The sequence below is a fragment of the Lipophrys pholis genome (genome assembly GCF_963383615.2).
Source record: "Lipophrys pholis genome assembly, chromosome: 6".
NCBI classification, from domain to species: Eukaryota; Metazoa; Chordata; class Actinopteri; order Blenniiformes; family Blenniidae; genus Lipophrys; species Lipophrys pholis.
In genome coordinates, this window is record NC_137629.1 from 28,015,756 (window position 1) to 28,028,757 (window position 13,002).

Consider the following 13,002-nt stretch of genomic DNA (forward strand, 5'->3'; position numbering starts at 1 on the left):
ATATACCTTGAGAACTAAACTAACTGCATGATTATGCTGTGGTAAACATCGTGAACACAAGTGTTAATGTGTGGATACCCCTTTTTGTAAATCTGTATTTACCATTTTTAAGGCTGTCTGCATTCTTCAGACAGTCGTGACAAAATTTACTACTTGATATCTCAGCCCACCTGTCGTTGACCCTTGGTTTTAATGTGAGCATGTGTAACCTCTTTCAAAAGTTACATTAAAATGCATCTTAATATCAAAAACACTTCCTTGTACAGTTGGTCAACTTTATTTTTACTTGGTCACATCTTTTAGAACATGTCAGACAAATTTGATTGACAGCCGAAGTCTGATCCTTCAATTCCATTTCTTTCAGTTCAAGCCATCACCAACAAAAATGCAGCAACATTTCAATTCAAACTAAAAACCATTAGGCAGAGAAATTCACAACAAAATTGATTCAATTAGACAGGACATAAACCAATTCTCTAGAGAATCATTTTAATCTTTATAGCTGCTCAACTCGTTTCTGTAGTCGCCCAAATGCGTGGATTGGATTAAGATTTCTAAAAAGACTACATCTGGACAATGAGCCAAACAATGCAGTGGAAAACCTGGTCTGTCCCGATAACTAGGAACACATGGTAATCTAAACAACTTTTAAGGACTTAGTCTTCTGAAGTGCATTAAAAATATTCTAGTAAACAAAGATGGGGGGGAAGAAAAACTTGATAAAACAAAGAAAGCACGTCAACGGGATGACCCACAAACTGCGAGTGGTTCAGCACCCGGCAGCGATTCCCTTTGTCGAGTTTGTTCACAACATCAGCTGAAAATCCCCTCTGTGTGCACCCACCGACCGATCTGGTCACTTTCTGATCACATGATACAAGTAGAAGTCATTTTAATGATTCATATTTAGCTTTGTGGATTCCGGGAGGTGCAGAGTAATGAACTGGCCAAAAGAGGTTCCCCCAAAAAAATGCAAAGGAGCGACATTTTTTGGGGCAGAAAAAAAAAAACCCCAACTAGTTTAGTCGCACGAGCCCACCTGCGACAGAAAGAGGGAAAAAAAAGAGGCACAAATAAAGAAACCTAAATTTAAAAACCTGGAATGATTTGGAAAAACATCAAGTCAGTAATATACAGAGGGGATCAGCAGCAGGTGGAACATGTACTCCTCTGAACGTTTACCTTCATCTCCTATGGCAAACAATCCCACAAAGTAATGTATGCGCAAAAATAAGGGGGAGGGATGTCTTTCTGGGTGCACCGACTCAAAACAATAAAAACTATTTGATCCACATCAAATGGTGATCCATCCAACCATAATTCTCATAGTAACCCTAAAACAGTTTTGTTAGGCAATAAGTGTTACTGGCGGGAAATGGCAGAGAAGTTGAGTGGCTCAGGTCGACTAACAGTTGTACATGTTTGGGTGAGTGTTCAAGTGTGTGGGTGTGCAGTTAATGTCACGTATCCTATTTCCCTGCTTTCATTCAGTCATTTTGCTGCTGCTCTGGTTCTCCCGTCACTGAAGCGTCACGGTCCAGTCTGCCCCGGCATTCATGCCGGGCTTGCGCAGCGTCAAAATGGACATGGAGGCGTCAAAGTCGAACTCGAGCTGACTCTCCTGCCCACCTGGAAATTATAACGAACAAACCGTGGAGATTAAAAAAGAAGTTTTACAGCTTCAGAGGTCAAATAATCTCATAAACAATATTTATTAAGAGCAGGCACATCAGGCACTCACCAGCAGTCTTCAGGGTCACTTTGCTGGGTTTACTTGCTCCCAGTATGACAATACGTTCAATCCAGGAGTTGGTGGTAAACTGGGCATCTGGAGCAAGGTCACTGTGGACCAGAAAGAACAAGTATTTAATATTCAAGATCTTTACAGACTGAAGTGAGATTAACACCTGTAATGTCAGGTAATGAGTTACTGCAGAGCTTAGCATGTCTTAGTTTCAGTTCCATGTGTGTCTTTTCATGAATCACAAAGATTTGAACTGGAATGAAAGTATATCCTCCAATACGCCTGCGTCCACGGTAATGCTGATGGTTATTCGTCACTCACACAGAAGAGAGGACGTTCTTGGAGAATGACAGCCTCCTGTGGATGAACTCTTTCTTCTCATAGTTGAAGGTGTGGCCATCATCCATGTAGAGTTCCCCCTCTGCAGATCTCTGATGAACAGAAAGTTAACCCTTTAGCGATGGCAGTCGACCACAGCTGTTGGAGGGGAATTCTAGTTACCAGTTACCTGGAGATTGAGAGCCACAAACAGTGTGTAGGGGTCGTGCTCCATACAGGTGGAGGACCTGCGAACTCGAAGCTTCCTGGGAATGATGGAACCACCACGCTGGAAAACGGGGATCTGACAACCAAAGATAAATAAGGAACCAAGAAGCAGTGACAGGAAATCATGACAGGCAAACAAAGTGATGAAGTGAGAAAAGAGCGAGTAAAAACGTTAGTCTTACGGAGCTCATGGTGACGGGAATGTAAAGATTCTGGGCTCCATTGTGCTTTTGGAAAGTGTGGACATCAAACCAGACCTGAGCGAAAACACACACGGGTTAAGACGAGAGTGTCTGAAGATATTCGATGCAACCGCGACATGTTGAATGTTGAAGTCTGTTCATTCCTCCTACCTCGTTTTTACCAGGCAGGTAGGCGGTGACACCTCGAGCTCCTTCCTCAGTCACAGGGTGAACCAGTAAATCTCTTCCTGTAGCAGAGTTCAGTAATGTCAGTGGGATGGAAGTATATGTCCAAACATGAAGGCTGTACTCAAGTATCCAGATTATCAGTTTCATTATACTGTGTAGTTTTGCCACAATACAAGACTTTATCTACAGTCATGTTATTCCAGATAAAAATGCAGTTTTAGAACTCTCAACCATACCACATGACTGAAGGAAATTTCCTGCCATGTTAATGTAAAGCGTGACATTGGTGTACTAAGACTTCATCTGTCCCAGAAACATTTCCTCATACATGCGTCCCCCTTCGCCCCCCACAAGGTGGCAGTATTTCTCCCCGTGCAGTTTGTCAACCATCAATAACAAAAAAAGGTGTGAGAATTACTGTAACAAAGCTACCAGAGCTTAAACATCATTTATGAGTCAAGTAGCCATATATGCCATTTACTTAGCCTTGTGTGGACAGAAAATGTCTATTCTGCATTAATCTGTTATCACTGTGTCTGGTACTTCACAAGAACATAAAAACATACACAGAAAACAGTCAGAATTATCGAGTCCCACTGAGACCAGTCAATCTGAAACTGTAACTCCACTTGTCCGATCCCTATACAGGCTATACACAACCAAGCTAGAATACACTGCGACTCATCTTAAGACAAAACAGACTGAAAACTGCAGTGTAAATAGGCTTTAAGGTCACTACAATCAGAGGGTTCTTATTCACACATGGAAGCACAAGTTGTGGTGTTTCTTGTCTCACCGATCAAGAATTCGTCATCCAGAGCAAAAGTAGCAGGATCCTGAGGATACTCCACCCACAGAGGTCTGCAACAGAGGTGGAGATATTATAACATTAAGCAACATTCAAACAATCCTGAACCACACAGTGGGTTTCAGAGCTTTTTATAATGCAGCGGAATGGAAACAATGTTCATCTCCCACTTCACATTTGACTATGTTAACATAAGAAGCTGCAGTGACATGTAATCCCATTTTTAAGCAGTAGTTTGATTAAAACCACATTCTGTCCTCACCTCATGATGGGTTCTCCAGTACGATGGGCATTGTAGAACTGCTGGTACCAGTAGGGCAGGAGTGTGTAACGCTGGCGAATAACTTCACGGATCAGTGCTGTGTTTTCTGGCCCGAACAGCCAGGGCTCCCGGCGAGGCGTGTCCAGGTGGGCGTGCGCTCTGAAGAACGGCTGGTAGGCCCCCGTCTGGTACCAACGCACCAGCAGCTCAGTGCTCGGAGACTTGAAGAAGCCACCAACATCAGCTAGAAGTGAGAGCGAGAGAAGTTCAGTGAAGTCTCACGGGTTTGATCGGTTGGTTTTACTGCACTAACTATCGTCTTTGAAACGTTGTGAAAAACAACCAGAGGTGACAATTTTCAGACCCTGATAGTGAGACCTTATGTTATAAAATAGAAAACAGCAGATCTGACAACCTGAGCACCACATTAAACACTCGCACCCAAAATGGCGTAATCTCGCTCTTACCATGGCAACCACTCGTACTCATCTCCATGACAACATGACCAAACACACCTGAGAAATCTGCATCTTTGTCAACCGACTTCCAAGAGATCGATTTTAATGAAACCAACTTGTTCATTCTCAGTTCTGCTTCACTCTAAGCTTTGTGATCATAGACTGTACATGTAAAGATGACATTTATAACCCCTTTAAACCTGCTTCAGTGTTTTTTTACACTTGTACTTATTAATCCCAGTTTATTTTCTATTCATCACAATTTGTTTATTAAAAAATCAAAACAATCACAGACAATCTTAGAGGAAATGGTCCAACACTGAAGGTAAAAAGGAAACTTATGCAATTTGTGGGTTTAGGAGACTACCAAATCTTGACGGTAGATAATATAATGAAACACATACACTGACAACTGATGCATGCAAAGTCACTTCCAAAACTGAAAACCCAACCAGTTTAGTCAAACTTACCACCACAGAAAGAAATGCCAACTAGGCCCAGACTCAGACACATGGGGATGGAGATCTTCAGATGATCCCACTCAGCAGCATTATCACCGGTCCACACCGCTCCTGATGACATATAAACACACAAACTATTAACATCAGTGCCTGGTTCTTTAGAATAATGCTTCGTGAGCACATTATCTGGAACGTGAAAGCACTGAAGAACAAACCATAACGCTGTGACCCGGCGAAGAAGGCTCTGGTGAGGACGAACGGCCGCTCAACTCCTCCTGATCTCTGAATCAAACCTTCCGCTGTTGCCATTTGCTGTGGAACAGGATCAGTTATTAGAAAAAGAAACGGGCAAACATTTGAAAGTGAGACAACTTGGAATAACTTTTTGAAAAGAAGTTTGACATCAAGTCGTGCTGCTACGTTATTCAACCATCAAGGGATTACCAACGACCAGTTCTTTGTTCTAGCACCTACTTCGGTCTGACATTAGTACAGGCTATTTACCAATGGCTTTAGATCAACAGTTAAATTACCCCCCGCCCCCAAATAACGACTGGAAGTGAAGATACTTCTTATATTTACAATCATCCAGCACTCACCACATAAAAGCCGTAGATGTTGTGTATGTCACGGTGCTCCCAGGCTCCATGCGTTGCGTCCTTGTGCATGGTGACCTCTGGCCCGTTGAAGACCGACGGCTCATTCATGTCGTTCCATGTGTACATGTTCTCCATGGCGCCCTGAGGAACGAACAGACAGACTGCATGTAGTGCTCAGATGACACTTGAACAACAGAAATATCACCCGACACAAGGTTTAAAATGAGCTTTTCTCTGTGGGCGTTATTCTTTACTCAAAGCAGCGTTAAAGACCTTCAATACCCAACCTGCACATACAGTTTGAAATTATTGACTTTCTAGAAACTCACCTCATACTGATCGTAAGCGAACATGCTGGCCCACCAGGCCCTCATGTCTGCACGCGTGAAATCTGGATAACCAGCACTGCCTAAACATCAGAAAATAAACGGAGCAACCATGACAAATTGCTGCTGTAAATCTACGTGCAGCAAGTCAACAACATTTTGTGATTCGTGTAGAGCCATCGGTCTCTTACCAGGCCAGCACCAGCCCTCGTAGTCTCCTCCATCTTTATTCTTGATGTAGAACCCACGAGAGCGGATTTCATTGTGGATCTTATAGTTGCTATCTATTTTGATGTGCGGATCTACAATGGTCACCATCTAGACCGGAAAAAAACAAAAACTGAACATCAAGTTTTGATATGGGAAAATATGTCAGAAACCAGTGACATCGTGAGATTCATGGTGAAGTGAGATGCAGAGTAGATAACAATTGAAGCCAACATTACACAGGTGCAGCAATAGAGAAGAGCTTTTCTAGCTGTACCTTGCGTTTCTTGTCCATCAGGCCCTGCAACATCTCCTTTGGATTTGCAAACTTGTGTGGATCCCAGGTGAAGTAGCGCTTCCCATCGGTGTGCTCAATGTCCAGCCAGATGAAGTCGTAGGGGATGTCGTGTTCGTCGAAGCCTGCGTCCACCGACTTCACGTCTTCCTGGTCATTGTAGTTCCAGCGACACTGGTGATAGCCAATGGCAGCCAAAGGAGGGAAGGACTGGGTGCCTGGCAGACAAGGTTATCAGTAGATGTATTAGACCAGAGCAATTCTTCTATCCTAGAAAAGACAGCATTACCTGCAGGATTCTGAAAAGGAGACTAATGCGGACAACTTGGTATCAATGTTCATACCTGTAAGGGAGGCGTACTGAGAGAAGACGTCTTTGGCAGTTGGTCCCAGCATAAGAAAGACATCAATGATGCCGCTTTCAGAGATCCAACGCACATCAGTCTGTGGTGTTTCACTGGAGCCCTGAACATAATCCAGCATTTTGCCAAACACAGTCTGAGAGGAGAGAGAGAGAGAGAGGGAGACGATTGAGTTATAAATTTGTGCAAAACTAACGTCATAACTGTAAAAAAAGATTTTACTATCAACGTATATGAAAATTGGGTTCATGAGATTTTAAAATCAATGCATTTATTGATTGTACCAGGCTGTTTATAATACCTTTCCTGCTGTGTTGGAGCTTATATCCACCCAGGTTTCTGCAGCGTTGAGCCAGAAGATGCCCGTGGTGCGCTGAGCATTGTGAGCCAACATCACCGGGACAGCACCATACAAGGCCATAGGGTTATACAGCTCATACTGGAATACATCCAAGTTATAAAGACGATACGGATCTCCACTACTGAAAGACACAAGCAAACATGTACATTACCAACAAATACCGTTCAGAAATATCTGCCTCCTGGGGAACTCAAATGCACATGATGTGCTGAAAGATACTCACTCTGTTGTTTTGAGCCGGAGAGGATCTGCATGTTCTGGGATTCCATACACGTGCTCCACTCCCGGCAAAGAAAAGTCTAAACTAATAGCAGATGGACCTGAGGGGCAAAAACGTCCAATAAGTTGACAAGGACACCAGGTTTCACTCAACTGATTTAACGTGCTCAGAGGCAGATACAAGCCTGGATAAAATTACATACAACCTGAAATATGAGAGGGGCTTACCATTGGGTTTGCCATCGGAGTGTGATTTAAACGTTTCTTCCCACATCCCATCTTCTACTTTCTCCTCTTCTTTTGTTGTCTGACAGATAAACAGGGGAAACAGTCATTTCATGTTTAACAATATCTGCTCTCCAGATGCAAGCTGGTATATTTTATTGTGGGATACCTCAGCCTGGCTTGCAGGATCAGTCTCCTCTTTCTTTTCACCCTCTGGGTCGACCTGACTGCTCAGCGGGAGGAGAGGAGGAAAAGAGCAGGAGAAAGATAGACATGTCACTTGCGTGCGCTTCCATCTCAAGTTATAATAAAATGGGAGGATAATTAAACTATGTTTAACATAAAAAGGAAAGACAGACAAGGGAGGTTGGCGATTGCCTCCTGACTCCAAACTCTGGCAATTAACCAGTACTCTACAAGGTCTTAGATTACTTCACTCTAACGGAAAGTAGGAATGAGCAACTCCTGCCTTGTGGCTATTTCAAGCTCGAGAGGGCTGCAACACCCACAAAAGGTCTTCACAGATAACTTTTACCCAGAGGTCCAACACATGCCACATTGTAATGACGACCTTGCTGTTGCACCAAAAACATCTTACATACGAGCTCTAAAATAAGACGCTTTTAGAGGTCAGAAACTCCAGGGGTGCATAACCTGAAGAGGTGCACACGCAGGAAACAGCGGTGACCAGAGCTTGTCAAAAGCGTGACTGAAAAACATTTTATGTGGGAAATAATGTCTCCAGATAAAAGGAATTCTTGCATTGAGAAAATGCAAATTCATTTTATGTACATGAAGATGAACGACGTGGCCCATCCTGATCATTGATTCATTAAAACTGAAGTATAACCACAAAAAGAGGTGTTGCTGTTTGGTTTAGGAGCCAAGTAGCAAGCGGTGGCCTAAAACCAAAACTACATGTGTTAAGACAGAACATCATCACTATCTACCCCTCAACTAAAAGAAACGGTAATAATTTAGTACACAAGTGAAGTTTTGTGACAACCGATTAAAAAAACCCAGTCAGCCATGCAACGTTAAATCAGTTTATGTGCAGAGCTGCTGGAAAGACATTAGAGGTGCATGATTTGGTTAATGAGATACTGAAAACGGCTTCTTTGTGCAACGGATTATATTTGTCCCCAACATCTATACAGTGTTTCTACACGGTGGAGCATGCACATAATGAGTTCATTAACCCTTCAATGCTCCTATGAAGTTACTTCACTGCTAATTTGGACACAGGGTTTAAGTACAGGCCTGACTAAAGCTAATGTCAGAACAGAGCTGGTGCAAACAGCGATGGCTGCTTAAGTCCACACTGATGACATCAGATGCCACAACTTTCTATTTCGGTTATAAAAAGGACAACCTTTGATTCAAATTGTGAGGGAAATTTTATTTTAATTCAAAGCATTTCCTAAATGGCTCCTTCACATTTTGACCTAGTTGCTCTCTTTCCTCTTGCTAGTCAGTAAAACAGCGACATGAAAATCAAAAGTGAATTCCAGAGTGTAATCTGTCAGTTTCTTTTGTGATTGAATTGATTTCTTTAAAATTACTGTTTAGATACCAACCAATAGGATGCTTTAAAGAAAGATTGAATCAAACACTGCCGTGCACACACTCAACCACACACTCACTCACATTTACTCAATAGCAAATCGAGTCCTTGGCATGATGGGGGGACCCTACATTTGGTCACTATTGGCAGCACAAGGGACAGAATACACACTTACAAATCTTAAGGATCTTTACCTAGAGAATACCCTCTTGATATTATCCCACACGCTAGCCACTGTGCTAGTTACTTTATAGGAGAAACTGGGATGATAGGGAGAAGAGGACAGAACAACGAGTCAGAGACAATACTCAAAAAACAAACCATATCATGGGAACAAAAACTGAAAATTATCCACGGAGTGAGGACGTGGATCTAAAAGAGCCTGCTGGCATTTGTCAACGTGGGTGCATGCGTAGTTTCTCACGTGTCCTTGCGCATCCTCAGGTGCTCAAAGGCCAGGAGGCCGCGCGAGTTCAGCGACATCAGCACTTCACTTCCCTCCATGATGTCCAGACGGAAGGGCCGTGCGCTAATGATGACCCTCTGAGACTCCACCCCCAGGGATAGCACCACCCCATTCTCATCCTGAGACAAGATGGACAGGCTGGGACGGAGAGACAAAAATAAAAGTGAGCACAGTTTATAGAAACACACTTATGACAACCTTCAGGTTTATTACAGTACTAAAATTTATGGTTGAAAACCTGAAATCAGACAATTATTTTTGGCGGCCGATCAGTAAAGACATGTATACATAGTTAAACTTAACTTTCTGCTACATTAACAAAAGAGCCAAGAATCTTGATAAAATACTTGGAAGATGGATAAAAAAGTTTAATTTTAATTGGTAACTTTCCCTTTTAGGCCTGCTGTTCCCCAGCAGTCGTATTGACTTCACGCCATAATGAGTAATAGGTTTTCTGTATATTCTGTTTGGTTCAGTAAATATGAGCTGTCTGGAGTTGCTTTTGATAACTCGCCTATCAAACGGTACAAAATGACACTGAAGGTGCCGCCATGATGTGTGCTGCCTTGCTGCATCTTTAAATGGAGGAATCGAACCTTAAAGGTGCCTTCTAATGCATTGTGGACGACTAAATACAAGGTTCTACATTACACATAAGTTAGACGGCTTTGAGCAAGCTGTGTGTTATTTTTTTGGCCGTCTTTTTCAAAGAGACGTCTGAAGGCTCGTTGCCTTAAACTATGCAGTGAAATGGAGCGGCTGCGACTTAAACTGGCTTTAGCAACAAAAATACTGCCTGTGTTCAGTCTGCTCCACCGAGCACCCCTCCCACCGGAGGACGAGGTTGCGAGTACCAGACCCAGTCTACGACTGTTGCGAAGGTGGAGACTTACGGTGTATTTACGTCAATTAATTAAAAAATTTTTTTTTTTAAATCTTCAAGCTTTATCCCAGGTTTAAGCAAAAGTGCAACAATGGAAACCCAGAAGGATTGATAAAACAGAATAAATCGATATTTTGGCCAGCCCTATAAGAAACTGTTTTAAGAAAATGATGGAATACTGCAAAAGAACTAGTAGCAGACAAATGCATGAAGATGGATGTTGATACAGGAGACGTTAAAAAGGGAGTGATTGTAGCCAAATATGAGTGAAGGCTGGAGCATAGTAGTTATGCTAAACTACTATTTAGCATAACAAAGCTGTCGCCATTTTTTAAACACACATTGTAAGTAAAAGTGTATTTAATTTTCCAAAAGGTAATGTAAATTTTATCCTTAAATTGTGGGAGCCAATAGATGTAATCTGCTCTGAATAAGTAGCATTTGTTCTGCAGATCCTTGCATGTTTTTTTCCACCTCGACTCTAACGGCAAATCCCACAGCCACACACTACCCGGCCAAACCCTCGCGGGACACTCACGGCTCTGTGGGTGGCTCCCTGATGAGCACGTCTGGGACCTCATAGCGAGGTTTGAGTGGCTTCAGCTCGTTAATCTTCACCCTGGTTATGTTTCCTTGGAGACGGTAGAGCTCCAGCAGCAGATGCACCTGAGAGCCAAACGAAGCGAGAATGGTTGAAGGGTGAGAAAGGAAGAGGAATAAAAGAAAAGAAATGAGTCCATTTTATCTTTTCAGACATGACAGTAGAGTCAGTAAAAAGGTTTAGCCAAGGGCAGAATTATTCAGGTTACATCCTGCTGTGGCTTTGTTAAATGGTGCTCAGATGACAATATGCAACATTTCAGTGAGCACAGAGGCAATTGTGGCATATAAGCTTATCGGGCTCTCACTCAGAGACAACCATGACTTAATAGTACTTTTAGTACATTGTGGCATACAGAGATCTTTTATATTTGTTGTGGGTACCTTGTTGTTGTCATTGATGAGCTGCAGGGTGAGTTTGGTGTTCGTCAGCTCCATAGTCTCCAGCAGGGCTCGATAGGGAGACTCGCCAGGCTTCAACGCTCGCTGCCGCCTGTTCCACAGGAGCACACACCAGTAAGAAATCAATGCAACAACCTCACATGCCCACATGGAGTATTTCTCCCCCTTAACTCACTTGCAGAAGGCACTCTGATCGCAGGTCTTGAAATTGCCCTTGTCCACAGCCCAAGTCCCGGTGAGGCACACGACCAACCAGAGGACCAAGATGGGCGCCATCCTGTAAGTAATAGCAATTATAAGAACAAAGATGACGTCTACTTCCTGGTTGAGTTTCATTAAGGAGGTACGAAAACAGAAAAGGGAGAACCATGCATAACTATCGAATATAACGGATTCCTGGATGACATGTACAAATAAACACCCACAAAACTACTTAGTCAAGCAAAGGCCTACAGACTTGATATTTGCTCCTCGAGATTTCCGCATAATCTGATCATGAGGGTCAGTAAGTGCACAATAATCTGATGATCCACTCGCCAACCAGGCACCACTGAAGCTCGTGAACTCCCTGGTTGATTTAGCAATAATTGCTGAGGAGGCCTCAAACCAGAGAGCAGTAAAACGGACACACCGGACTTTGATCCGGGTTTCGAGGTAATCCCACCCCATTTGAAGAACAGCTACAAAAAAAGCGTCACATGAATTTTAATCAATTCCCGTTTTGTACTCCTCCCCGCTGCACAATGTGAGCATCTCATAATTACAAAGAGGACCCAGAAGTCGGTTATTTTACGTGTCCACCTGTCAAATCTGAATAGAGAATGATGGATTTGAACTGAAACCCAAATGTAGTATTAGCTTTCACATCCGCTAACGGGAACTCACGACGTTTAGATTAGGATAAAATACGAGAAGCGGGTTTCAACCAGAGACTTGAAGATTACAACGCGTCTGTTTTCCACAGACGGACTAGTGTCCGGTCTATTTGCTGCAATGTGACTGTTACCGGCCCATTTGGATGAAGATTACTGCGCAGCCTTTGCTAGCAGCGGCGCAAGAGCAGTCAAAGCCGTTAATTCAATCCGCTATCGATTCCCCGGACGGCCCTGAAACCCCGAAACACGCAGCTCACTCTCGTTCTTGCCAAGTGTTTACCCGCAGCGGTTACCGACGCCGCGTCGAGCCTGTTTGGTAAACCAAAGCGGCGATAAATCGACGATGAAGCAGCGGAACTGCTTTGTCTTACCTCTCAGTGAAGGTGGCCATCTTGATTATGCAGCCGTCAGACTCCGCCCCTTTTCACTCCGCGACAAAGATCGTTACAAAGTCAGATCTCAACAACGCACCCGATTATTTACATTCAATTTGATTATTTAAAAAAAAAATACATAGTTCAACCCCTACATTTTCAGAATATGAATTAATGACAAACAAAAAAAAGAATGTATGTGAACTTCTTACGAATATGTATCCTCTCATGCGCCGACACGTCATCATCACGCTCCAGTCAGTGACGCACGCTTTGCTCAGGGAGCCATTAAAACCGATTGAAACAATTTTTTCCCCCCATTAATGTACAATCTCTTGAAAATTAACAATTATGAGACACAAAATACTACCTAAGTCCCAAAAAGGTTTGATACCATGTTAAATGTTAATTAAATAACAGAACGGACTTATCTGCATCCATATTTGATGCTCAAAATAAGACAAACATATCAGGTGTTGAAGTTGAAACTTTTTCTAATTCCATAAAAAAATAGTTGTTCATTTTGAATACAATGGCAAAACATATCTCAGAAAGTTTGGAAAAGCAGTTGGTGAAAAAGTAAATGACTAATCA

The 13,002-nt window shown here is 42.8% G+C and overlaps 1 protein-coding gene across 5 annotated transcripts; it reads right to left on the reverse strand.

Moving 5' to 3' along the window:
- Positions 1-249: 249 nt before the first annotated feature.
- On the reverse strand, positions 250-12,444 carry ganabb (glucosidase II alpha subunit b). 5 transcript variants are annotated; one of them, XM_080465295.1, is made up of 25 exons: positions 12,406-12,428; positions 11,335-11,436; positions 11,142-11,250; positions 10,696-10,823; positions 9,233-9,412; positions 9,003-9,068; positions 7,414-7,471; positions 7,248-7,326; positions 7,024-7,120; positions 6,741-6,921; positions 6,422-6,575; positions 6,060-6,295; positions 5,767-5,893; positions 5,579-5,658; positions 5,250-5,390; positions 4,866-4,962; positions 4,660-4,761; positions 3,732-3,975; positions 3,458-3,522; positions 2,644-2,720; positions 2,473-2,547; positions 2,253-2,366; positions 2,066-2,175; positions 1,742-1,842; positions 261-1,629 (listed from the first exon to the last, which is right to left on the reverse strand). In XM_080465295.1, exons 1-25 carry the CDS (start codon positions 12,423-12,425, stop codon positions 1,520-1,522), a joined length of 2,853 nt encoding a protein of 950 aa, XP_080321421.1. In that variant the 5' UTR covers positions 12,426-12,428; the 3' UTR covers positions 261-1,519. The 5 variants fall into 5 exon arrangements, with proteins under 5 accessions (XP_080321424.1, XP_080321421.1, XP_080321422.1 ...); XM_080465296.1 differs by lacking the exon at positions 12,406-12,428 and adding an exon at positions 12,292-12,402; XM_080465297.1 differs by having other exon boundaries at positions 263-1,629; positions 6,741-6,918; positions 12,406-12,416.
- Between the last annotated feature and the right edge of the window lie 558 nt (positions 12,445-13,002).